Genomic DNA, 26,035 nt, shown 5'->3' with positions numbered 1-26,035 from the left:
CTCACTTCATTCTCAACTCATCTGTTTTCCCAGGACCAACAAGATTTTGGTCCAAGCACCAACCTGTGCTCCACAACAGGAGAGGCCCGTGTACCGCAAAAAATAAATAAATAAAATAAAATAAAATAAAATTACCGGAAGAGTAGGAAATAGGACACGTGCTCAAGCACACCTCACCCATCAACACACACATACAGAACGCTGAAGAGTCTGGTACAGAACCTGGAGACGGGACACCTCCATCAGCTGACCACACGAAGTGTGCTTGGGAAGAGGGATGATCACACACTCCCTGGTTGAACCATTTTTGTAAAAATGAAGCCAACACATAAGCAATGATTTCACATAACCCTGCAAAGCAGAAAATGAATCAGGATCACTCACTCAGGTGTAATTTTCCCGTCAGTTTCTCCTTAGTAACAATGCCACTGGTGCCATGTGCTTGTTCCTATTTCCTTCTTTAGTTTTTGGCCAGAAAGGAGGAATGTAGGTAAATAATCGTTCTGTTTCCGAACTGCCTGTCAGTTTCTGTGTGGACAGAAAGTATCCAGACAAACTCCGCTCCTGCCCTCAGGGAGCTTACAGTCTAATGAAGGGAACAAACCTTAGACAGATGTGTCTACAAATAAGGATGTAATACCAATTGTGAAAACATAAAGAAAAGGGTTAAAAATCTAGGGGCAGGTACTCAAGGGATCTCTTAGAAATCACCTTCAAGAGAAGGCAGGAAGAAGGAGGGAGTGGGAGGGAGGGAAAAAGAAAATACAGGGAGGACAAAGGGAGGAAAAACCTAATCTGGGTGGTGAGGTATTAATTAGACAATGTGCTTCATTTTCATCTCCTCTAAGATAGCTGAAGGCTTCATTTTCAAATCTCTAACTTTCCTAAAAAGAGCTTACCTTTGAAATGCATGACATTAGTGTAGTATTATTATCTGCTCGGAAGAGCACCTTCTGTTTTATTCGTGGTTGTGCAGAATAGTGTTTGTTCCCTTTAGGAGGAAAGACAAGCTCTCCAAGAATCCCAGGAACAAAAATACGGGGCCCTGGCTCTGGTACTTCAGTCCCTACCCCTCCCCAGCCCTGTCTTGTTTTCCTAAGCCGTGGCCAGGAATGTGCTGGGCGGGGGCAGCCCGGCTGTCAGCGCTGAGCCCGGGCAGCCCCAGTCACGGTCCCAGGCTGGCCTTTCACCTCCCAGCTCTCCCGGCCGCTCTTATTAAGCAGCAAAATGTTTCAATATGTTGAGCTTTGGGGGGAGGGACGGAGAGAAAAATCGGGATATTGTTGAGAAGGAAATAATGAATAACCCTGACGCCCATACCCCCCACGTGGGGAGATCTGGGTGATAAGTGTGCTTTCTCCAGAAATGGAATCCAAGCAATTGCCTTTTGGTCAGAAATTTCCAGAGCCAGTTGGAGGGGGAGGAGAGGACAAGGGGGGAGGGGGAAAGGAGGAAGCAGGTACTAAACAAATTTTCCCAGTGTCCAGTACCAAAGTAGCCAGAGATCTGGGTACCCCAGGAAGGAAGAGGAGGGGAAACCTTGAGAAACTGAGACTAATTATCAGAGGTGTACAAAACTGTCGGTTTCGTTCTTACAAACTGACACACTCTCTACTCTTACCTGTCACCTCTGCTTTCTTCTCGCCGCCATCCCCCACCTCACAAAGTTCTGGTCTGGGGGCCTGGTAAGCAATTCCCTTTTACAGGAGACTCTGGAGAGGGGGGCCCAGTGTGTGAAAACGGCCCAGGGTCTGTGGAGAATGAACGGCCCTGGGAGGGGGCACCTGAAAGGCAGTGCGAGCACGACCCACAGATCGGAGCCCCGTTCAAGGCCAGGTCTCCAAGTGGCCTGCAAGCCAAGAAATGAGCAACTTTCCAAATTTCAAGAAAAAACAAACCTGAGGACCCAGACAAAATCCCTTAGTAACAGTGTTCTTTTTTAATCAAAGTATAGTTGATTTACAATGTTGTGTTACAGCCAGAGTGTTTTGAAATGTATGTGTATTTTTTAATCAAAACCCCATAATAGTGTTGGTTCCCTGACACTTGCAATCTACTTGCTCTTATAGATGCTGCCTAGAACATGTGAGTTAGGAGGTATATGCCTGGAGAGGACCAAATAAGAGAAAGGAGTAACTTTTAAGGAGGAAAAACTTAAGGGCTTGAAAAATGAAAGTAGACATCATTCATATCATTTAAATTGGAAGAAGAATTCTTTGTGCTGCAATCGTTTGAAACTAAATAATCAGCTTAAAGAAGGCCCTGGTTTCTACGTCTCCTCCTGGCTTGACTTGGTTGTGTGTCTACATTTATGATACGTGGTGGTTTCTGGTGATCCTTGACATTTCCTAGTAACACAGAGAGGTTTCTGGAAAAGCAGCTGGGAGCAGATGGGTGGCTGTCTATTAGAACAATTCATCAGACAGCAGTTGAAATATTGATAAGAAAGCGGAAATCAAATTAAAAGACGGAAAAGAGAGAGGAAGAGGGAGTGGGACGGAGAAAACTGGAGAGAGCCGGCGGAGGCGGAGAAGAAAGCTGCAGGACGCAGACTTGAGTGGTTCCTGCGGCCCCCGAAGATGTGCGGGAGCTGAGGCTGCCTGTCTGGATACGCTGGAAAGAAAGGCAAGCGTTGACTCTGGGCAGCCAGCAGGTTTAATTCCATTCTGCCAAGGATCAGGGGTCTGGGGGCAGAGGATTCACACCAAGAGCTTGAACGCCCTGGAGCTGTCGGAGTCCAGCCCCTGCTGGCGGAGCAGGAAGGGGTGTCTAAGGTGGGTGCTCGTTTGCGAGGGATCTCTGGGGGTGATGCAGGGTCACGGCTGCCTGCTTGAGGTGCAGCCTGGAGGCTTTCTGGGGCTCCTTCTCTCACTCTCTCCCAGGCTTTCTTTTCTGTCCTTTTTTCCCCCCTGCTCACTCTTCTTGCAAATTTCACTCCAACTTTCAAAGAAAATGGGGAGACTCTAGAGCAAGGGCACCAGGGGAGAACAGTGAATGGGAATCTAGGAGCCTGGAGAAACGTACCTGGTCCCTGAACTTGTGTGTCTGTTGTGGCTTCGGGAGCCAAAAAGCTGGAATTCGTTAGTGGGGAGAAAAGCGTTTTATCAGAAACACATTGGCTGCTGTGGAAGCTGCGCCCTGCCACGTTAGAGATGGCTTAAGAGAAGGAAGGGAAGGAAGAGGAGAGAGACAGCCGCCAGACTTGGCCAGGCGGGGAGAGACTCACGCAGAGGCACCTGGCCTCCTAGGGTAGCTTTTGCGCCCTCCAGTCCAAATATTCAAACTTCAGGCCCCACCTCCCCTGCCACTAGAAATGAGGCCTCCTCATTCATTGTCTTTGTCTCTGCTGGGAAAACTCGATTTCTTCCAGAAGCGGTGGCGGTGAGGGGTGCGCTCTGGGAAAGGGGCCTCCATAGACCTCCAGAACCTTGAGCCAGGGGCCCTTCTAAGCGGTCCCCCAGCAGGGAAGAGGGAGCCAGCTGGACGCTAGTGGAGCCCTGGCGGGTGGGGGTGGGTAGGGGAGTCAGGCAGAAGGTCTGTGCCCCGAGGGCCGCAGCGTGGGCAACTCTGTAAATATCTGTTTCCTGGAGCCTCGGGCTGCAAAGCTGAGGAGACCTACCTCTATCCTGGCCACCTTCTCTCCTCTGGCAAGGGCACACCCCTATCCCCACCCCTGCATCCCCAGGTATGAAACTACGCAGGCCCTGGGGGAGACGGGCATCTCCGGCTGCCGATCGAGGGTTACAGGACTGTAGGCAAGAGGCCCAACGATGTGAGCTGGCTCTCACCACCACCCCTTAGCCTGGAGCCTGGGGGACAGAGGCGCAGGGAGGGTGACGGTGCCTGCACCCCACCCTCCCTCACTGGTCCAGGTGGATGGGAGCCTCCCAGCCCTCCTGTCGTCTCTCTTTTGCTCTCCCACTTCACCCTGCCCCCCACCGTCTCACCCTTGCTCCGCTCGCGGGTGACTGAGGTTTCTCCCACCCAGGTTGGTTCTTGGGCCTTCCCGACCCTTCCTCACCCACCCAGGATGTTTCAGACAGTCCCCGACACATCGTCTTACGTCAAGGTAAGACATGACAGCGTCTTTAAACAGGTAATGACACCCCCAGCATCCCCCGACCCTCTCCCCGGACCTAGGGTTCCTTCCCCCTTTCCGCGGGAAAAGAGGCGGGTGGAGCGGACCACGCTCTTACCAGATGGGTGTGGAGCTGGGGCCACTAGCTAGACTGGATGAGGATGGCGCAGACCCTCGGGAATCCCTGGTTGAGGACCAAGCCTCTTGGCCGCTTCTCTTTGGGAGAATGTAGGTGGGCGAGCCTGGTGAGGGCCGTGCAGGAAAGCCCAGACGCCGGCACCAGGACCCGCGGGCCAGCGTCCGGTCCCGATGGGTCGTGCGCCCACGCCGCGCCGTGCACAGCAGGTTCCCCGAGTCAGGGGTCTGTGTGGACAAGAGTGTGAGGGTGTGAGCGCGTGCGTGTGGGTGCGGGCAAGTGATCGCGACGCGCTTCTCTTACGGGTTCGACACCCCCGGTCCTCAAGCCCACCTTCCTCGGCTCCACCGGCCCCTCAAAAGCGCAGATTCCTGTATTTGAAGGTATATCGAAGGGGGTGGGTTGCTTTTTTTTTTTTTTTTTCCTTTTCCACAGCAGTTCCCAAGAATGTAAACAAACCGAGGCCAGGACATCTGGGTTACACGTTTAATGAAAATCCGCCAGCGGGGCGGGCCGAAGGTGCGGAGCTGCCCGGGGTGGGGACCGCGGCGAGGTCCTCTCGCATCCCAAGCGCGACCTCCCGCCTTCCGGGTAGCAGCCCAGATCCTTCCCCAGCTCCGAAAAGGAAGGACCGCTGCGGCTTGGCAAACTAACTCCCACCTCCTTAGGTCTCGGCTCCGCCCCCTCCTTCCCGAAACCCCGCCCCGAGAGGCCCCCGCCCCTCCCTCCTGGCCCCCTCCGCTGCGTCCAGCATCCGCGAAAGCCGGGCGGAGCGACCGTCTGCGGGCACCGGGCACCTCGACGGCGTGGGGACTCTCGGGTCTTATCTGGGCGCGTCAATTTTGCGTCCAGCCCTCCTCCTGTTTCTCTCAAGGGAAATCTGTGGACACCAAGTAGCATCTTCCCCGCCTGTGGTCTGAAGGAGTCCACATAGTCACTTTGGGGAAGCCAGGTTTTGGAGGCTTGGCCGGGAAGGGCTGTTTAATCTATCAGTGATGAATGAATGAAAAACGAGTCAATCAATGGACGGGTAATCAGTAAACGGATGGGTGGATGGATGCCTCCCAGGAGGTGGCAGAGCAGACACAGACTACAGCGAGCTCGGTTCGCGGCGTCCAGGTTTCCTGGGGGGTTATGGGCGCGGTAACCCCTCCCACCCCACCGCTCCCGGGACGCGGGGCGCAGCTGACCCGGCTCTCACTCCGGGCTCTGCCCTGAGGGCCGCGAAGGGCCCCGGGGCGGGGCGCTGCAGTCTCTCTCCCATCCACTGGGACCCCCGAGCCTGCACACACCCGGGGACCCAAAACCTTAAGGATGACCCAGAGGGGCAAGCGGGAGCCCGGGAGCCTGACCCAGGCCAAGAGTCAGAGAGAAAGCAAACGGGCCCCGGCGAGTGGAGGGAGCCGCTGGGGGAGGGGGAGAGGGGCGGCAGTCTATGAGCTCCGGCCGCCAGGGGAGCCGCTCGCCGCAGGAGCTCCTTTCAAGGGGAAAAAATGGATTTTTCGGCAGCCACAAAGTTTGTATTGTTGCACAAAGAGGTGCATTGATGAGGTCGGGAGGTCCGCATGGCGGTGACAATCTTGGGTCTGTTCCGCAGACTCCCTACGCCTACCATTTGCCAGAGGGGCACAAACAGTCTCCGGCCGCCAAGCCCCGGCCATCCCGCCTCAGCACTCGGCTCCGATATTATTGGCAAACACGGCAGGTCCAGGCGCCCGGGGCCCCAGGAGCCAGGAGACGAGCCGGGCCCTGGGGAACCAAGGGTGCCCACTCCACCCGGGCAGCGATCTGGGTTCCAAGTGCTCAAGGAGGACCGCGCAGGAGAGAGCGTAGGGCGGATTTGAGGCTGGAAAGAGCAAGAGAAAGGTGAAAAGGGGGAGAGCATTGTATTTGTACTAACTTATTTAATATTAATAACAACCCTAGGAGGTGGTCCATTTTGCAGATGAGAAACTGAGGCATTGAGAGGTTAATGTAATCTAGCTTGCAAGGGGCAGAGCCAAGATACAAACAATAAGGGCGAAGTTGTGCTGACCGCCAGGCGAGTTCTGGACACTCACTCCATCTTTACAACAGCCCTTTGAGGTAGATCCTATTATAAAGCCAACGTACAGATGCGACATTGAAGCACAGAGAGGTTAAGGAACTTGTCCAAGGCCACAGAGCTGGTAAATGCAGAGCTAGAATATAAACCCAAGGAGCCCGGTTTCCCAATGCGAATGTTCGACCAGGACGTTCCACTTGCAGGTATCGGGGAGAGGCAGGAGACCCAGTGGAGGAACCCTGACCATGTCCTTGCGAGGTGCCCGCACTGGGCAAAGCACTTGGCAATTCCAGCGCCAGGAGCACATCCCCGAAGACCTCTCGCCGCCCCACTAGAGACTGACAGGGTCCCCCACTTTCCCTCTTTACGAGTCTCCCAGACTCCTTGTTCTCGCTCCCCCTCCAACCAGCGTGCTGGTTCAGCCCACGCTGCATTCTGGGGGAGACTCCCCCCAACCAGAGGAAAAGAGGCTGGTAGCCCCAGAATGTTCGCAACGGCACGGCCCAGGGGCAGCATCTGGCCGGCAGGTCCTGAAACGGCGTTTCAAGGACACAGGTCTGTACTTTGCATGCTGTTTGGGGCGGCTGGGAGGCAGGGCGGCTGGAGATTTGGAAAGGCTGAATTCTCCCTTCCCCCAAAGCCCCCGTCTAGGCGCCGCCACCGGGTGAGGGTCCCGGCACCTGGCTGGTCTCCACCTCTTGTCAGCCTGCGCTCTCTGGTCAGTCTCGGACTCCCTTGGGATTTCCTCCTCGACGCCGCGTGGTCTGGGGACCCGGCCCCGGAGCGCCAGGGGCTCGGGGCGCAAAGACCCTCCCCCTCCCGGGCCCTCCCGCCGCCGCGGCCTCCCACGTAGCGTTTTGAACCCTCTTGGCGCTAAGGCAAGAACGAGCGTGGGGAGCGGGCCGGGCCAGCAGAGGCTCTAAATCTTCCTTCAATTTGTGAGTCGATGAAGTCTGAGAAACAAATTCAAAGCAGGCGCGCCTGCAGAGCCTTCCTGCAGAAATATTCCCCGGCATTCAAGCGCATCCAGGGGCGGCTCGAGCTGCCTTGTTTGGCTAAGGTCAGACGAGACTCGAGTTCTCCAATAAAAATAAATCTCAAATTAATTATGGCCTCGAGCGAGGGGCCAGACACTTGAAGCTGCAGTTGTGCAGTCTGGAGTTTTGGCGCTCGTTCGCCCGTCCCTCCCCCGCGCGCCCTCCCCCACCCCCCTTGCCAGCTCGAATACCCGCCGAGGACGCCGGACCGGAGGGGCCGGGAGGAGGGAGGACGAAAGGGGAAGGACCCGCCCGAGACGCCCTGCCAAGCCTGGCATCTTTCGGGGTTTCAAGTGACCGGAGGTCCCGAGGTCTGGAGGCACCCCAGGGACCCGGCTCCGGTTGTCGCGTCCTCCCACCCCCAACCCGGGCTGGGACCGAAGAAGCCCGGGAAGCCGCGTCTGGAAAGTCTTGACCGGGTCAAAAGGGCTGACATTGAGCGAGCCAAGACACGTTTCACCCCGCCGCTCCCCTCCCGGGGGAAGCAGGACTTCCGCATCTTTGAAAATATTGTCAAGTGCGGATGGTGCGAGGCAAGTCGCCCCACCACAGTTGCAGTGAAAATGCTCCAGGTCCAAAGGTTCCCTGAGTGCTCGCCCCCGTGGGCATGCGTTCTGCAAGTGACCTTAGACTCAGAAACGTGTGGTGGGCTCTTTTGTTGGTTCCCCCCCTCCAACCCCGACCCCCGGTTGCTGGCTTTTGTTTTCAGTGCGGGTTCGGCTGTGAGCTTCCCCTGACTTGAAAGCCAGCCGGGGCTGGTGGAGTGGGCAGGACGGTATTGGGCATCAGCTCCTGGTCACCAGCCCTGCCCAGTCTGGGAAAGGGAGAGGCAGGACAGTCTCTGGTGAGCCAGGAAAGAGGGTGTGAGCAAATGCGTGGGCTGGGGTAACCAGCCCCTAGCTGGGCCAGGAGAAGGGAGAGGAGGGGGAGGGGAGAGGGCAGAAGAGGGGTGAGGAGAGAGAACGGGAAGGATTCCCCCTCCCCAGCTCCAAGACCGTTTTCATCTGTAGCTGCTTCACCACAGGCTCTCTATCAATTTGTCTCAATGCAAACATTCGAAATATTCTCTTTGGCTGCTCGTGAAAACAATGTGAGCTGCCAGGATCAAACCATCTTTCCAGATGTCTGGTGGTTACCACATTAAACAGGGCAGGCTTGTTTACTGTTGTGTTTGGTTAGGGCTTTTTTCCCCCTTCAGGATTTAAAAAAGCAGCAGCAGCAGTGGAGTGGGACATCAAACCCAGAGTTACATAAGTGGGCAGCCCTGCCCACTGCCATGCCAGTGCGGGTCACAGGGAGACTCAGATTCCCTCAGAGGGCTCTTCAGAGTTGGGGGGCTCTTCTTTCTGGCTGGAGGACCTTGTGAATAGACAGGAGCTTCTGACAGAGGGGCTGGTAAACACTAAAAGCCGCGGCCCCAGTGCCAGTCAGTGAGTCACTAAGGGGTGACAGCTGTACCAGTGCCAGCCTCTTCCCCTCCCCACCATCTTCAAAATTACGAAATTGCCAGAAGCTTTGGTTTTACAGGCAGAAACGGAAAGTGCTGTTGAGTTCCACAGCTCAAACAGGAGGGCAAGTCCTCATTTTAATCTAGTTCCACACTGAGTTCTCCCTAGGGGAGAGGCAGCTCCTGCTAAAAGGAGTTGGGGGTACTAGAGATGTTGGGGTGACTTACTGATCAGAGCAGTGAAGCCAATCTGTTATTTGCCAGGCTGGACAGGAGGTGGAAAGAGACACCTGGCCAATGTTTTGCCACAGAAGTGCCTTCTCACGTATTAGGAAGACCGGGTGTAGAAGGGGGAGACGCTGGCTGGCCTGCGATGGCCTTTAACGGCCTGAGTGTTTGCCCAGCACCAGGAAGGGGGCCTCCGGCGGTAGACTGGAGTTCTCTCTGCCTGAAAGAGGGGGAATGTGGCCGGGGGTGCCGGGTTTCTGGTCAGGTCCGTGTGGGAAGCGGTTTCCCCGCTCCCTTCTGAAAGCCTTGTTGTCGTTTGAAGGTCGGCAGAGTCTGGGCTGAAAAGGAAACAATTTGGGGTTTGAAAGGATGTAATTCATTCTTCCTTTCCCTTTAACCTCTTTCCTCTCTGGAAAGCATGTGGAAACGCTGAAGGGAAGAGAGAGAGGGCGGGCGTCGGGGCCGAGGGGAGGAAAGGGTTAAGCCTGATTTCTTTTAATTGAACTCCAGAACTGGTGGCCCCAGGCAAAGGGGGGGACTGACCCCGCTAGCGGTAACCAGATGTGGCGGTCCCAGGGGAGCCCCCGAGCAGACCCCTGGATTGAGAAGCAGACAGGAGGTGGGGGGGGCGGCCCGGCCCCCATTCCACCCCCACCCCTCTCCCCCGTACGCACACCGAGTCACAATTGCTGGCAAGCTACACCCGCCACTCCAGGTCTGGTCACGTTCAGACCCGTGTCTGTATTCGAACCCAAAATTGGAGCTGAATTGATGAGACTAATTTCGAGAAGGGGGTGGGGGGAGGGAGGGAGGCCAGCGAGCTCTCGGGCTCAACTGCTCCTGAAGAAATAAAGAATTAATAAGTCACCTTTTTCGCCGCTGTGGACACCCTTTTGAAAATTTTTCTTTCCAATTGACTCGGATCTCCTCTGGATTTTTTTTTTCCTCTTTCTCCGGGTGGACTCTTAAATAAAAGTGAGAAAGTCCAAAGCGTGGTCTGGAGAGCGTGGACAAGGTAACCTGTTTCGGAGGAGGTCGGGGAGAAGCGAGTCAGGCCGAGAGCGCCCGGGGGTCCCCTCGCTGCGCCAACTGGAGCGGGCGGCGGCACTGCGGAGGGACCCGGGAGGTCTCCGGGTGGTGGGGCCCGACAAGGCGGGCCGAGGGGAGGTTGGCCTCACGGCGGAGTGGGGATGATGGTCTTGAGCCCCGGCCCCGGGGGTCTCACCCGGGAGAAGTCTGGGTCGGTGTGGGGATGTTGCCTGCTGTGCTTTGGAGACCCGCCGGCCAGCCTGGAGGGATCGTCTCTCCGTAGTGTAGGTTTCTTGGGGCCCAAGGTGGCATTGCATAGGCGGCTTTGACCCGAGTGCCAGGGCTTGGGCCGTCGGGTTGGGGTATGTGCCAGGGAGTTGACCCTAGAAGGCGCGGAGCAGTGGTCTGGGGTGCCGCAGGTCCCGGCCCTCGGCGGGCGCCGGGACCTCCCCAGTAGCAGAGGGGCCGAGGCGCTCCTCCCCGCGTGCGTCCCTCCGCTCACAGCTCGCTGGGAGCCGAGTCCACGCCCCCGACTGCCGGGGTCCGTCCGAAACCGCCCCGAGTCCGCGTCGATGGGTGAGCCGCTCCGGGAGTCTGCGCGACTCCGCAGCCGAGGGCCCGAGTGGAAAAATTCCCATTGGATGCACTTTCTAATGGTTGGTCGGCTTCGGTCTGCGTCCGGATCTTCCCGGGCAGTAGGCTCCAGGTTATCCCCAGCCCGAGTAAACTCTCCCGCCCCCCGCCTCCCCCCCAACCCCAGAAAAAGTTTGACTCGGCTGGAAAAAACATTAATGAACGTATCTGTGGGAAGAAACGGAAAGTGAATGAGTCAGGAGGGCCACCTTCGGCCAACGGCCCCTGGAAAGGAAGGAGGCCAAAGGCGTTCGGTGTTGGACTTTGGGGGAAGGTGTGGGGGGAGGCATGCAGACTGCGGGAATCAGGGCGCGGGCGCTGGGCGTGGACCCCGGCATTGTTCCCAGCTCGCTCTTATCTCCCGGGAGCAAGTATCCTGTGGGCGCAGCGCATGAATGTATCTGGGCATCTCCGCGTGTATTTATATAGTGTGTGTGATGCGAAAAGCAGGACCCGCGGAGGGGAGGAAGAGGGGGTGTGAGGGGGGGAGAGGGAAGACGAGGGAGAGCAGAGGGGAGAGAAGAGAAGAGAGAGGAGAGCGAGAGACAGAGAGAGAGAGAGAGAGAGAGAGAGAGAGAGAGAGAGAGAGATAGGACTTCCTCCCCATTCGCAAAGTGAAGTCACTTCCCAAAATTAGCTGAAAAAAAGTTTCATCCGGTTAACTGTCTCTTTTTCGCTCCGCTACAACAACAAACGTGCACAGGGGAGCGAGGGCAGGGCGCTCGCGGGGGGCACGCAGGGAGGGCCCAGGGCGCCAGAGAGGCCGCGCCGGGCTAATCCGAAGGGGCTGCGAGGTCAGGCTGTAACCGGGTCAATGTGTGGAATATTGGGGGGCTCGGCTGCAGACTTGGCCAAATGGACGGGACTATTAAGGTAAGCGACCGGGCGGTGGGCGCGGAGCGCTGGGGTCTGCCGGGGCGGCGAGGCGGCGGGCAGGCTGGGCGCGGGGCGCCGGGGTCCCGGAAGACGTGGCCACTCTCCCTTCCTTCCGCGCCCCGGCTTCGCGCCGTCTCCTCCCGCGCTCGTGTGGCGAGTCTCGCAGGCGGGGGCGAGCCGCCGGGCTCCCCGCCGAGGGCGATCTCCCCCGCACCCCTTGCCCGGAGCGAAGCCCGGCCCCCTCCCATCGCGCTGCCGGCCGGGCTGCGGGCGGCGGCGGCGGAGGGTGAAACCCGGGGAGCCGGACGCCGATCGCAGCCGGGGGTCGGAGACCTCCGGGGCCACCACTCCCACCCGGCGAGCCGGGCACCCCGGCCCCGGCGCTGGGCACCCGCCCGGCGGCCGGCTTCCTCTCCCCCGAGGCCGAAGACGGCGGGGGCGGGCGGGCAGCCGCCAGCAGCCCGGGCCCCTGCCGGGAGGGCCCAGGGGCAGGCAAGTGGATTGCTTGCAGGCGGATCGGGGTGCGAGTGAGTGTGTCTGGGGCTCTGTGTGCGCGGGCTGCTCCAGATGGAAGCCCTGTTTACATGTCAGCGCGGGCCGGTTTCCCTTCCTCTTGGTACTTCTGTTGCCGGGCTTTCGGCGCTCGGGAGCTGCCGGCTCCTCGGGACTAACGGGCCGGCCTCGCCGCTCCTCCACCGGGGCATCTTTTTCCCGGCCGGTCCGCGCCGCTCCGCACGCCCGACTCCCGCGCTCCGCGCCCGGGCTCCCACCGGCCTCTCGAAGAGGGTCCCGCGCCTGCGGAGCCGCTCCTCCTAAAGTGAGCGGCCCTGTGCCGGCGGCCCGGACGACTGCCTACTACCCCCCAGCCCCTAGCCTCACCCCGCGCCTCGCGCCTGGGTCCACGTTACCAAGTGCAACCCAGAGGGACGGGTGAGGGTCCGGGTTTCACCGCAGACTTCACGAGGGTTGACTGCCTGCTCCCTCTGGAAGGGGGAAGTGGAGCCAGAAGCAGAGAGGAGGGACAGCCCCTAATGAGACTGGCCTTAAGAGGCCCGAGAGGAATGAATGGGACCAGCAGTTGGCTGCGAGGCTGTCCCCCAACACCAAGCCCGAGTCGGTCTGGAAAAGCTATTAGGCTGGTGAGGTGGGGACTGGCAAAGCCCGCCATTCCCAGAACCCAGAGGAATCGAGTCTTTGCTCAGGGCTGAGGAAGAGGATGTTGGGCTTGGAGAATTCAGGAGATTTTTATCATTTGGGTGGGGTAGTGGTTTTTATTTTCTAAGTTTTTTTTTTCTCTCTCTCTCTGAAAGTTTGAAATATGCTGACTTAAGTAAAAGGCACCAACAGCAGGAACTTGAAAATGTGGAGATGAGATTACTGATTGTATTGGGTTGAAGGGAGCCTCTGTGAGCCTGGGTTCCTCCAGTTGAAAGTGCATGGGTGAGAGGGCATTCCTGTAGGGAGGTGGTCACCCACCGGTCATTTCATGCCAGTTTCTCTTCTCATTGGTGGGTGCGTGCAAGTGTCTCAGTATCCCTGGTTTAATAATAAGATGCTCCGCTCTAGAAAACTTCCCTCACTAGGATGCTTGCCACTTACCCAGAAGGCCTCCAGCTGACCCGGAAGGGTGGTAAGATGGCTCCGGGATCTTGATGTGGACACCCTAAGGAGAAGTGCAGCAATATCTCCCCGATGCTCAGACCTCTCGGCACAGGCCCTGAGGGTAAGGAGGAAGCTGTGGTCTGTGAGCCCAGGATGTGCTAACCTCGGTAGCTGCAAACACAGGGATTGGCATGGCCGTCAATGAGAACAAGCTTAGACCAGGACCCTGGCACGTCATGCCCGGGTGGGAGTGACAGCATTCCTTCTCACCTGGGTGATGGGAGCCTGTGAGTCCTGTCCAGACCCTCCCCCGGAGCACCCTTGTCTCTGATCCAGGTCGCCTGGCTGCTCTTCTGGTGGGCAGAGCAGTGACTTTTCAAGCAGGCTTCTTCACTGCCCAGCGTTCTGAAGGATTGAGTGTTTAGTGTATATTTTGGTATTGAGATTGTGTGAAAGCCACAGTTTCCTGTTCACGGGTGACCTTCGGATCTCGGGGTTCCCAGACCCCAATCCCACATTGGTTCAAACGCTGTGTTTGGAGAAGACAGTGGACAAGGAGAGGCCAGGGGACTTCTGGTCTCTGTGCGAGGATGCACAGTCCATTCAGCCAGTAGGAGCTTCAAACTCTTTGTAAAAGTGAAATAGTGGGACTAAATTACATCTACAATAGTGCCTTTCCAATCCTTTCAGTTCCTAAAATATCACGCTCACATGCTCTTGCAAGAACATGTACCTACATGTCCACGAAATCCAGTTCTAGGCTGAGAGAGGTCAGAAGACACCACATACCATGTCGTATTTGTAGACACAGATTCAGAATGTGTGTTCCCAGTTTGAATGGCCTTGACAAGTCATCTTTGACTAATTCTGGCATGTGATTTTTATGCACCTGCGTATTTCTTCCTTATACATGAAGCATACTTATATTTCAAAATACCTCTGGGTCTCATCACTGGGGAGCTGTTTGGTCCAGAATGCCAGGGAAGTCTGGATTCCTTTGTAGAAGCTCTTTACTTTGTGTATAATTTGCACAACTTCGTGTGATTACAAAATCTTAACTTCATCACCCTTGTTATAGTAAGTCCTTCTGTATTACACTCTCTTCTCCTCTCCAAGAATGTCTCCTGGGAAGGCTCCGAGCATCATGTTGGGAGCACCAAAGTTTGCAGGAGGCCTTCTACTGTTCTTCTGCCACAGATAAGTTAGCCTAAATATTAAACAACACCCTATACCACCCTGCTCCCCACGGTGATGGTATCAGTTGTTGAAAAGCACGTGATACTGGTTGCTGCCTTAAGAATGACCTGGTTTCCAAAACTGCACCTTAGTTCTAGGCAATCTTCAATTGAATCTACTTATTTCATCTAGGGAAGCTTGATTCAGTCAATGCACATTGTACCATTAAAGATGGGGAAACAGTCAGAGAAAATGCAGACCTGGTGAATGAAATAGGGAAATGAGCTGGGGACTCCGAGTCAGAAAACCTGGGTTCATTCTCAGTTCTGCTGCTCAGTTGCTGCGTGTCCTATAGCAAGGCACTAAGCTTCTGGAGGCTCAGTTTTCTCATCTATAAAATGGGGCCAAAGAACCTCTTACCATAGGTCACAGTAAGGATTCAATAAAGTCTGGTACCTTCGCTGACTGTACATTAGTTGAATTTCTCCTTGGGGACAGGGCTTGTGGGGATCGATTGGCCAGAAAATTAGATCATAGGTATGGATTTATTATAATAGGTATTTCATTAATGCTGTGAATCTTAATTAGGGGTCTTATGTTCCAAGGCTCTGGTTTATGTGTTGAGGATAAAACAGGGGTCAAAACCCTGCTGGAATTTACACTCCGGCGGAGGTGACAGACACATAAATAAATAATTCTATGTCCAGGGTGATACAACTTCTGAAGAACAGTAAAGCAGGTTAGGGAGTAGAAAGCGATGTGGTTGTATCAGCCAGAATGGTCAGGGAGGATGCTTGCGATGAAGTGGCAGTTGAGCAGAGATACTATCAGCTTTCATCCTTTACCTCAGCATCACACAACCAGTACATGTTGGGAGAGCAAAACGGGAAAGGAGGGTTGAGGTGACGGCTGGGCTTTGAAAACCAGCAGAGTCAATGAGCCAGACTGGCCCAGGCTGCAGGTTACCACTGACAGTGCATGTCCAGACGGGAAACTTCAGGATGGGATCCCGGGAGAAAGCAGCAGAGAGATGGATACCCGGGAACAGAGACTTTACTTCTGTCATTAGAGGTGGATGCTGCCTTCACTCTGAGAGTGAACCGCTCACCCACCTGCATCTTTTTTTTTTTTTTTAACCTTCATAGCGCCTAGATTCACGAGAACTCCAGGCGAAACAGGCTGTGTCTTTTTCTCTGTCCCGTGACCACATAGAATTGCCTCCCTCGGGGAATTACCCGACAATGAATCCTATTTGTTTGTGAATAATTTCTACCACTTCAGCTGCTGTGCAACTTCAAGTTTTCAGGTTTGCAACTTTAGAGCTTTAGAGATTATTTAGCTGCATATCCTCCTTTTATGAGAAGGGAAACTGAGGCCCAGAGTTTACTGAATTATCCAAGATCACATGGTTGACTAGTGACAGAGTCAGGGTGAGAATGCAGGGCTCCTAACCCTCAGGCTAGTGTTCTTTCCACTATACCGTGAACATTTTATTTGCTTTCTTTACATTTTTATGAGTTATAGAACCCTGGAGGCAGTGTGTTTCTGTGTGTGTGCGTGTGTGTGTGCGAAAGAGAGACAGACAGACAGACAGAGGGACAGAAACAGAGACGCACAGAGAGGGACAGAGACAGAGAGATAAGGTTTTAAAAAATATCATGGAGAACCTGACTCTTTAGACTAAAGACACTTCTGTTACTTAATGAAAAATGTACTGCTACCATCTTGAATTATTTCCATAATTCATAAAAAAATCCCAAATTTCTGAATAGGATTTTTACATAATATATTTTTTTATTTTTCCAAAATAAACCCTTCTCTTTCTGTAGACAAACAAGGTCTCCATAATCAGGAGACAACAAAAAATAGAGTATTTTACTTAAATAGCCAATAGGCCGCTCTACAGACCAGGGACAGGTGGGCTGAATTCCTATTTCAATTCTTTTAATAATTGAATATTTGACTATTTAAATAAAGTATATTCAGATGCATTAGAACATATCTTGTGGCCCAAGATATGTAGTCTGTGTATTAAGTAGGTCTTCAATAATAACCACATTATGTAAGATTTAAGATTTCGATATCTCTTTCTATTTGGGGTCAACCAGTTAATTTGGTATTGGTTTTGAAAGGTGGTTGATTTAAACCAAACCTCTTTTTTAGAAATGTAATATTAGACAAATGCTAGCACTGAGTTGCCCCAGCCAAAAAAAAAAAAAAGAAGAGTTGGGAAAATTTGATGATGATGAACCACCAGGCAGGATTTCGAATGGTCTGAGGCCTTTATCCTCCCTCAAACGTCAGAAAATATCCCCAAATTGTAAGTCAACACTCAGGCCATCGGCAAGGTCCTCGTCTTCTGTGGGAAAAGTCTCATTCTACCTGAAGCTTGATAGAAAGATTTTCAGATTAGGGTCCAACTGTCTAGAGTTAGAATGAAAAAAAAAACCCCTACTATTTTCATTCATTTTAGACATGCAGTTGCATTATGTAGGTATAGAATATTTTTTTTGTTTTGTTTAGTTTTGAATAACAAGACTTTCCTTTTTGGCCTGTCTTGAAACAGTCTTTCTATCTTTTGTTTGTTGTTTTGTGACAAACTGAGAAGACTAAAGGCCATTGGCCACTATCTACACACACACACACACACACACACACACACACACACACACACACACACACACACACACAAGCTCACAAAATCTTCAGCCAGCCATAATAGCATTTTTGGAAATCTCAGAGCTGCGCAGGTGTCTTTCTCTCTGCAGAAGACTACACACTGTTTCATTTTCTGTTGCTTTAATGATGTTTATCTATAGTGTTCATCCCATTCATGTGCTAATTCATCAGTGGGACAGTATTACTAAGTGATGTCACTCTAATTCTTCTACTGACCTGATAGACCCAACATCAGTAGCCCATGGACTTCGAGATGTTTCCCCGGAGGCAATGGATGGGGTGTGTCTATCCCCACATTATCACCCGTAGGACCAATATCTTGGACATTTGACAGAATTAGACAATCTATGGAATAACCCTTTTCCGTACAAAGCTAGCTGGCCTTATGGGAATTTGTCATCTTAACCCCATTGGCATCGTAAGCTGATGCCAGCTGTAGCAATGCAGGTCAGTAGGTCTGCTGCATGGCTGTTAGGCAGGAGCTGAACTAGGTATTAAATGCTATCAAGGGCTTCCCTGGTGGCGCAGTGGTTGAGAGTCCGCCTGCCGATGCAGGGGACGCGGGTTCGTGCCCCGGTCTGGGAAGATCCCACATGCCGCGGAGCGGCTGGGCCCGTGAGCCATGGCCGCTGAGCCTGCGCATCCAGAGCCTGTGCTCCGCAACGGCAGAGGCCACAACAGTGAGAGGACCGCGTACCGCAAAAAAAAAAAAAAAAAAAAAAATACTATCAAGACACCAGGCTGGTGGCAAAAGGGCTGCTGCCCTCGAGACAGAGCAGGAGGAGAAGCCGTGTGTGTGTGTGTGTGTGTGTGTGTGTGTGTGTGCACAGCAGAATGCAGTAGTGTTCTGCTAGCCTCAAGGAACGAATGAGCAATTTCAACTGGAGAGACACAGAAAGACTGAATAATGAGAGTTATGTGTTTAGTCCCTTCTGTTTACAAAGTACTTTCACATACGCCCTTGCATTTAATCCTCAAAACAACCCTATGGGAAGTAATATCATCACAACTCTGTTTTATTGGGGAGAAATGAAGGTTCAGAGAGGTTAGGTAACTTGCCTAAGATGACAGCTAATAGGTGACAGATTTGGTTTTCAAGCCCAGGGTTTCTGTTTACAGAATACTTGTTTTTTTCTACGCACCAGTCACACTGCCTCTTGGCTTTGAAGGATGGGTAGGACTTGCACAGGAAGATATGGTTCAGGGGCTTTCTAGGAAAGTGGAATACTTTTGTTGCGGGGGGGGCATATGAAGGAGAAGGTAAGAGTGGAAATATTGGGTGGAATTAGATTATGGACGACCTTAAATACCATAAGAAAGAATTTGGGTCTTACCAAATACATAGAAAGGAGGAATCACAAAATTTTTAATAGAGGGGTGATCTAGGTAATTGTACACATTTCAGAAGACTTCCTGTTCTCACCCTGCTCCTTAAGAAATGGAGATGGAAGCGGCTGCATCACTTATCAGAGGCCATAAGAAGTGAGCAGCAGAAAGGATTAGAAAACCAGTGATAAATTCAGGCCCCCAGACCATGCTATCAGCTGTGTTTAAAGATGTTTGTTTATTAAATATGGAGTCAAGAGAGGGAGGAGAAACTCTGTTTCACCAGATCTCATAAAAGTGTGATTATCCTTTCCCTCCTTTGACTGTGTTCTTTCGTAGTTGTTCTAGAGATTTCACCACAAGCTGTCTTTTCAACGGGGCCATCTATCCTGGGCTACCACTTTAGTTCCTTTTGAGAATGAGTCAGCAGAGAGTAAGTGAGAAGAGACAAAAGGAAAAGTTGTTTCCCTGAAACTCAAATCCAATTTCTATGGAAATTCAGACAGATCTGACAGACTTTCATCGGTTTGCTGGGCCCGTCACCGCACTTAGAAATACTGACATTTCACCCAAGCAAACCCAAAACTCAGAGAGTTAGCACCATCTTTCCAAGCAGGATCAGAGATTGTGTGTTCAGATGCACTTTCAGATAATTCAGATCAACTTTATAACAGCTTCAAAATGGCTTATACCCACAAAAATGAACCAAAATACTGAATATTTGAGACAGTTCTCATCTTTGGGGAGCAATGTGCCTGCCATTTAGATCATGATCAAAATTCCAGAGTATGTAATTTTTCAAGCCACTTCCAAGAGAATGCAGACTTGAAATGTGAAATGTGTTCCCCACGGCAGGGCCCATTTACTCAGACAGTGCCATGTGTCCCAGGTAACAAAAGACGGTATGTCACATCCCAGTGCACACTTGCAAGCGGCCAGCATTACAGGTGTCACGGGAACTTTAACTCTGCATTTCTAGACATATGTGGTTTTCTCGTGTCTACTGGAATCTAACATACCAGGAGCAGGGTTGGTAGGTCTGAATATATGGGAATTCACTGATTTTTCATGGGAAGAAGTCTGAGAGTGAACAATTTTGCAATATTGTTCATGTAGCAGAAATGTGAAAACAAACAGGTTAATATTATAAAATTACTCAGCTCGTGAGTCGTCAGTGCTTTTGCAATCTATATAGATGCATATACTTACATCAAAATTCTTATGCCTGAGAGTCCTTTTGTCTTCAGGTATTTATCACTTAATTCATATTCGTGCGTTTACTCATTCAACTAAGTGTTGAGAACTATTGCGAGGCGCCGTGCTCCACAGAACTCCACATAAACGAACAAGAGCCGGATGCCTTCAACTGTTTCTTCCAGGCTTCTAGAGAGTAGAAGTTTCTCTGCTTACTGATTTTAAGCTCTGACTATTGGAGTTTCCAAAAGAAGCAGTACTCACTGGGGGAATCTTTATTTGTGGCTTTTTATTATAAGGAAATGTAGGCACATTTTCCCAAGAGTAACACCCAGCTTATAATTTCCATTGACCCTTTATTCTTGGCGATACTAGTCCATTGTATGGACATTTTTGGAAGTCCGGGGCTTCAGCCAAGGAAACTCCTTCTTATTATTATTCTCCCTTTCTCAGCTCTAATTCCTCTATATATTAATGTAAAGAAAAATGCCATAAGTCAAGTGAAAAGATAAATGAGAAACTGAGAAAAAAGATTTCCCATACATCAAACAGAGGGCACGTGTCCTAAGATATAAAGGCCATTTACAAATCAATAAACAAAAGGTAGACCTCTTAGCAGAAAAATAGGCAAAAATGCTACAAATAACTGCCAGAAAAAGGAATGCAAATGGCCAAGAAGCATATGAAAAGAATCTCAAGCATGTATATATTCAAATGAAACTAATGAAGTTCCAACAGTTATTACCTATGAGGATAGCACAGATTAAAACAGCTTAATAATGCCTCATGTTAGAAAGAATAAGGGGAAATGTCGCTCTCTATCCCTGCTGGTGGAACTCTAACTTGCTACACTCATTCTGGAATGCAATTTGGAAACAATTATGGCGATGTTAAGTATTTATACAAATTTGATAATAATTCCAAATCTAAAAATGTATCAGACAGACATGTTCACTCGGATACCAAAGATACACATACAAGATGTTCATTGTAGCATTGTTTGAAATGGCCCAAACTGGAAAGAATCGGAACGTCCATCAGTACGGAACTAGATACATAAATTTTAGAAGACTCATATAAAAAAAAATCATGCAATTGTTGAATGGAATAAAATCAATTGTCTATATACACTGACTTAGAAAGTTCTCCAAGGTATACTAATACATGGGAGAATGCAAATTACAAAATATGTGGTCCCATTTCTGTAAAGAAAATTGAAAATATTTATTTGTTTGTTTGTTTGTTTCTGGATAGACCCTTCCAGAAATCGTCTATGCATAAATAATCATACATATGTGTGCGTTTTCAGTGTTTTGCTTTGTTTTGGTTTTTTGTTTTGGTTTTTTTTAAACAGGGGCTGCCTTTGGGCAGGAAAAAGTAGACTTTTACTTTTCACACTATAAACACGTGGTGTTTGGCTTTTTCAATCACTAGTATATATTACTTTTATAATTTCAAAAACTGATGTAAAAAATGAAGAGGGACAATTAGAAATAGATTTGTAAAAAGTAAGCTGAGCACCATCATTCTAGCCCCAGTGTGATGATCTCAGAGATTTGGGGATCCCACTTTCACAGTAAACTATGGAGAAAAATTGTCCAGCCAAGAATCCGGGGACCTGAATTCTAGCTCCAGTTCTACCCCAAACGAGCTCTGAGATCTTAAACAAGTCACTTCACGCCATCAGCATTTGTGTAAATTTCCTCACGTTAAAGATGTTCTCATCTATAAATTGAAGGTATGATTTCAAAAGTTTCTTTTAGCTCCCGTGTTTATAAGACTCTGATCCCAGGCAGGCTTTAATAGCATTTCTTATTTGGGGACGTGGGCGACTGAACTTCTCACAGAGGTTCCATCTGGGCCCATGTGGCTCTTCTCCACAATCCCAAGGATAAGTCACAGAGTGTTCTTGCAGCCAGTTGGAGGCTGGGGGTCTTAGGAGGTGCTTCCTGAATTTCTGTGAGCTGGTGTTTTTATTACCAAGTGACACTGGAGCTGTGTTAATCCCTTTGCATTAATGTAAGCTAACAATGGGGCCTGACTCTGCTTTGGGGTCTTACACTCTTTCCCCAAATTTGGTCTCATTTAAAACCCAAAACACATTTGGTCCCAAGTGCCTTTTCCTTGGACTTTTTAAAAATTCTGTTTAATTGAAGGGAAATTGAATTCGTCTGGTTTTGATTCATTTACACTTACTCTTTAAAAAAAAAAAAAAAATTTTTATTTTGAGGACATATTTGATGTCCAGAAAGAATTTTGAGCCTCTTAATGAGTTTTCTGGGAGGCTTTTTTTCTTCTTCTTCTTAAAACAGGAAGTGGTGCTAGGCTTTGGGCAGACACAGTCAACCCTGAAAGGCCCCAGTTCAGCTGGAAACCATATCGCCCACCATTTTGCATGAGCCCCAATGGCCCTTGCTGAGGCCATTTTTTCCTTACCCCTCACCTGAGAGTAAGAGATGCACTCACCTTCCATCTGAGGGGAATAGCGTTGAGGATGGGTAATCACAGTCAGAAGAAGAAAAAGAAGGAGCTGTTTATCGAGCTCTTACTCTGTGCCAATATCTGTCTTCACCTTTATGGACATACTTTTTAAAAAATTTATTTAATTCAAGTATAGTTGATTTACAATGTTGTGTTAGTTTCTGCTGTACAGCAAAGTGATTCAGTTATACATATACGTATGTTCATTTTCATATTCTTTTCCATTTTGGTCTATCACAGGATACTGAACATAGTTCCCTGAGCTATACGGTAGGACCTTGTTGTTTATCCATTCTACATATAATAGTTTGCATCTATTCAACCCAAATTCCCAATCCATTCTGCCTCCTTCCCCCCCTCCCCTTGGCAACCACAAGTCTGTTCTCTAGGACACATTCCCTTTTGATCCTTGTAACAATCCTATGCTGTATGTACTCTTTTCATTTTGGAGAGGTGAAGTGACTTACCCAAGGCCATCAAGATAGAAAGTGGAAAAGCAATGATTTGGACTTTATCCTGTTAGCCTCTGAAATTCATAGAGCTTAGCCACTGTGATCCGTAGCCAGTTTGCCACACACATGTCCAACCCATCTCTCGAGGACCTTGCAGGTGGCAGTGGTGTTTGTCTAAGAGACTCCCACCCTCAGTCCGCACTGGGCAGATTCGTGGCCTCGCTCCACCCTCCACACCCTCTCCTGAAGAAGGCCTCAGCTCTCTATTCCCCAGGTGAGCGTCGCTGCCTGACTTAGCTGGCAGGTATACTGGAGAGCAGGCAGGCAGGCGAGGAGGAAACCAACAGGTTCTGTTTTACTTTAATGAGCTACCAAGATGATTAAAAAAAAAAAGAAGTTTTGTAGCTCAGTAGAGAATAGCATATTCTGTGACTTGACAATACCTCCTTCTGTACCCTTCTGTGTTTTCTCCTCCTCTCTCCAGCTCTAACTCTTGCTGTCTTTTTCATTCTCTTTCACTCATATACACACACTAACTACACACACTAAAAGAAAGCCCTGGTTTTGGGGGGGTTCTATAAAACACAAAGAAAGGAATGTTTTGCAGGGTTAAAAGGAAATCATCGAGAAAGGCTAACTTCAGGCTCCAGTTTCTCCTGAATAGCATTTCTTGTTATTTCAAGGCTGATTGACTTATAACTGCATCCCCAGCCACCTCACATCAGTTCCTTTTATCAGCTCAAGTGAGACTTCCTGTGGACTGGCCCAGCTTCCTGATGTATTTCCTTTTTCCTTTGGCAGAACAAAGAAAACCATAGCTCCAAGGATCCTTGGAACCAAACATCATTTAGCCCTGAAGAACCTATTATTTTAAACTTTTCGTTCTCAATGCGGAGGCCGAGTGCCTGGCTTTGCGTTTTTTTCCTGGCACTCTGTATGGCATCATGGTGGACCCTGGGTGCAATGATGAGGGTCAAGGAGGCACTCAAACTCATCATAGTTGTAGTTCGATTTCTTTCAAAGCGGGAAAATTAACCCATTCTCCTCACTGACACTGCATGAGCCTCCCGACCCCGTACACACATACACCTTCAGGAGTCACATGGAATATCTCTGTGTATAGGGCTTGTGCTTTTGTTACCCTGATTCAACATAATCCATCAGCAAAGAAACTCTCTTATTTAGAGATTTCAGCCTATTTGTGTGTGAAGTTCTAACTCTAGAAACATGCGTATAAGAAAAGAAGCTTCCAATTATATCCAAAGGGTCATTGACATCAACAGAAGAAGACATTCCAGAAATTGGGGTAAAGGCGCTGCTTCCTTCTTTGGCCCGGAGGGTGCCGTATCACCCCTTACCACTTGGCCTTACCTCTTCCTCTACACGTTATTTCTGAAAGGCCTTGAGTGTAATCCCGGGCGAGAAGAGAACACTAAGAGAGCCGCTCATATCTCTGTCAAATTCCCTAATGCAAATATTGCAAGTTGCCAACTTGAGTACCCCTGAGATTGTTAGAACACAAGAGGCCATTGCACAGAAGAGGTAACTGAGTCTTCAAGGTGTGATGTGTCTAAAGATGAGAATTGGGCGGGAGACCCTGGCAGCAGAACTCAGGTATCCATTCCCCTAAACCACACATTCCACCATAAGGGTGTTTCCAGAAGCAAAGACAGCAAGACTTATCGAATCCACAGGCGTTCCTGCTTTCTTTGCCTTTCAGTCTTACTCCCTGGCCGTTGTGTAATTCTCCTGTGGGATCAAACACCGCACTTTCCATAGGAGCCACCCGGGCAGCTAAGCAGTCATGCAGCCACCCAAGTGCAGCTCTTCTCTTTACAAAGATCACTGATTTGAAATAGAAAACAATTGAAACTGAAATGTAGCTCCCCTGGCAAGAGAGGTATTTTTAAGACAAGAGGAATTATCATGGGGAATTCATATGGATTTTTCCCAGCCCAATCCTCAGTGTAATCATCTCTAAGTGTCAATGCGCCGATTTTCCTCAGAAAATCACTCAGAAACTATATGGCGTGAGGGGAGTGTGTGAGGGCAGGTGCTAAGCCTCACATAACCTGCTTTGGGGATGCCAGGGGAAGAGGGTTAGAATGTCTGCACCTATACATAAAAGCAAGAGATCTTTCTTCTCTCGGCTCTGTACTCTGCTGCTGGCTCTGTACTCTGCTGCCAGCCCTGTACCTAAGTCCATGACCGGTCAGGAATCCTAGAACAAAGATCCATGCGTTATCTCTCCCAGCCCACAAAATGCTGTCTGTAGAAAACCATATAGGTACAGTTATCCCCCGGTATCCCCGGTGGGTTGGTTCCACCATGGATACCCAAATCCGCCGGTGCTCAAGTCCCTTACAGTCAGCCCTGCGTAGCTGCAGCTTCCCCGTCCACAGATCCAACCAACCGCCGGTCAGAAATACTACTACCTCCGCGGTTGGTTACACCTGGGGGTGAGGAACCTGCCGAAAGAAGGGCCGACTGTGCTGACCTTGCCTTTCTCAACAGTAAGAGCATATTCGGTCAATGGGTATAGGTGATCGTGCTCAAATGGGGTCCATGGTGCAACACAGGACTTCCCCAGAGGTCAGGGACTTGAGGGGCACCTGTACTTGCTGCACTTTTCGAGAAAGGGGAGGGAGGAAGGGCAGACTACTTTTCTGGAAATGTGTTTCAGGAAACTGGCATGCGGAGAATTTTCCCAGGGTGCCTCAGGAAAGGCATTCAGACATGTGGATTTGCGGCTCTGGACCTTGGGGCCTCTAAGCTCTTCCTTCTGGAGATCTGTGGTTCCCTATGTACTTACTGGATCTGTAAGGCCAGAAAGGGAGACTGTGGTCCCCGCTCCCTGCCTTCCCAGAGTTTGCATGGGAAGATGTTGCAGAGCGGGGCTGGGTTTGGAGCACCTCGGAATTCGTGACTTCTTCCCATCAGTTTGGACTGTGTATAACCCAGATTTTGTTCTGCCCAGAGCACCCTTTATAAAAAAAATTTAAACCCTGTGTGTATTTCATGGGAAATTTCACATGCCTGTTTCTGATTCATTTCCAATTAAAGGCTCAAAATGCTGGTTTTGTAAGAGCTCTTTGATGATTCAGATTCTTGTTGGTTCATCTTTTTTTTTTCCTCCTAAAAGTCCACAGAAGTTTAATAAATGTTGCTCAGACATTTGCATGCTTAACTGTTCAAAATAATTGGAAACAGGAGAGAATGTTTACTGTATGTGCACAAAACGAGCACATTTACGAGGCGAAAGCGAGAGACAGATGCCTCGGTGAAGGTGGCTCTTGTGGGAAAATAAGGAATATGACCGAAGGTAGACACCTTGGTGTGCCCACCGCTGGGAGGGAGGGGTGCTCTGAGCTCAGTTCCTCTGGAAGGGTCAAGGGAGTGTTACGGGAGACACACGAGTCCCTCTTAAAGCAGCCAGCCAGCATCAACAAGCTGTCAGTGAGGCAGTCGGTCTCATCAGAGATGGACCGACCGGGTCGAGTGGCGTTTTCCACAGGCTGATGCTTCTTCCAGCTCCCTTCTGACCGGAGGGAGGCAGCTGTCTGCAGTGACAGCAAGCCTCATCCTCCACCCCTTCCTTCAATACTCGTTAGAAAGCC

At 50.6% G+C, this 26,035-nt stretch overlaps 1 protein-coding gene and 1 long non-coding RNA gene across 3 annotated transcripts in view; one reads left to right on the top strand and one right to left on the bottom strand.

Moving 5' to 3' along the window:
• Positions 1-2,601: 2,601 nt before the first annotated feature.
• The window catches only part of FLI1 (Fli-1 proto-oncogene, ETS transcription factor), a 121,547-nt gene continuing 98,113 nt past the window's right edge, over positions 2,602-26,035 (top strand). The window contains exons 1-2 of one of the 2 annotated variants that reach the window (XM_060017679.1): positions 2,602-2,774; positions 3,989-4,069. In XM_060017679.1, coding sequence (XP_059873662.1) covers positions 4,031-4,069 — 39 coding nt within the window. In that variant the 5' untranslated portion in view covers positions 2,602-2,774; positions 3,989-4,030. Of the gene's footprint in view, positions 2,775-3,988; positions 4,070-11,164; positions 11,506-26,035 lie in introns of those variants that run through there. The other variant, XM_060017681.1, reaches the window with a different exon arrangement.
• LOC138414142 (uncharacterized) lies at positions 8,345-10,699 on the bottom strand. The gene is made up of 3 exons (XR_011246566.1): positions 10,196-10,699; positions 9,839-9,990; positions 8,345-9,308 (listed from the first exon to the last, which is right to left on the bottom strand). It is a non-coding gene; the product is annotated as an uncharacterized lncRNA (long non-coding RNA).

Source organism: Delphinus delphis, chromosome 8 (genome assembly GCF_949987515.2).
Source record: "Delphinus delphis chromosome 8, mDelDel1.2, whole genome shotgun sequence".
In the NCBI taxonomy this organism is placed as follows: Eukaryota; Metazoa; Chordata; class Mammalia; order Artiodactyla; family Delphinidae; genus Delphinus; species Delphinus delphis.
Note: the sequence above shows the minus strand (reverse complement) of the source record. Positions and strands in the feature narration are given on the sequence as shown.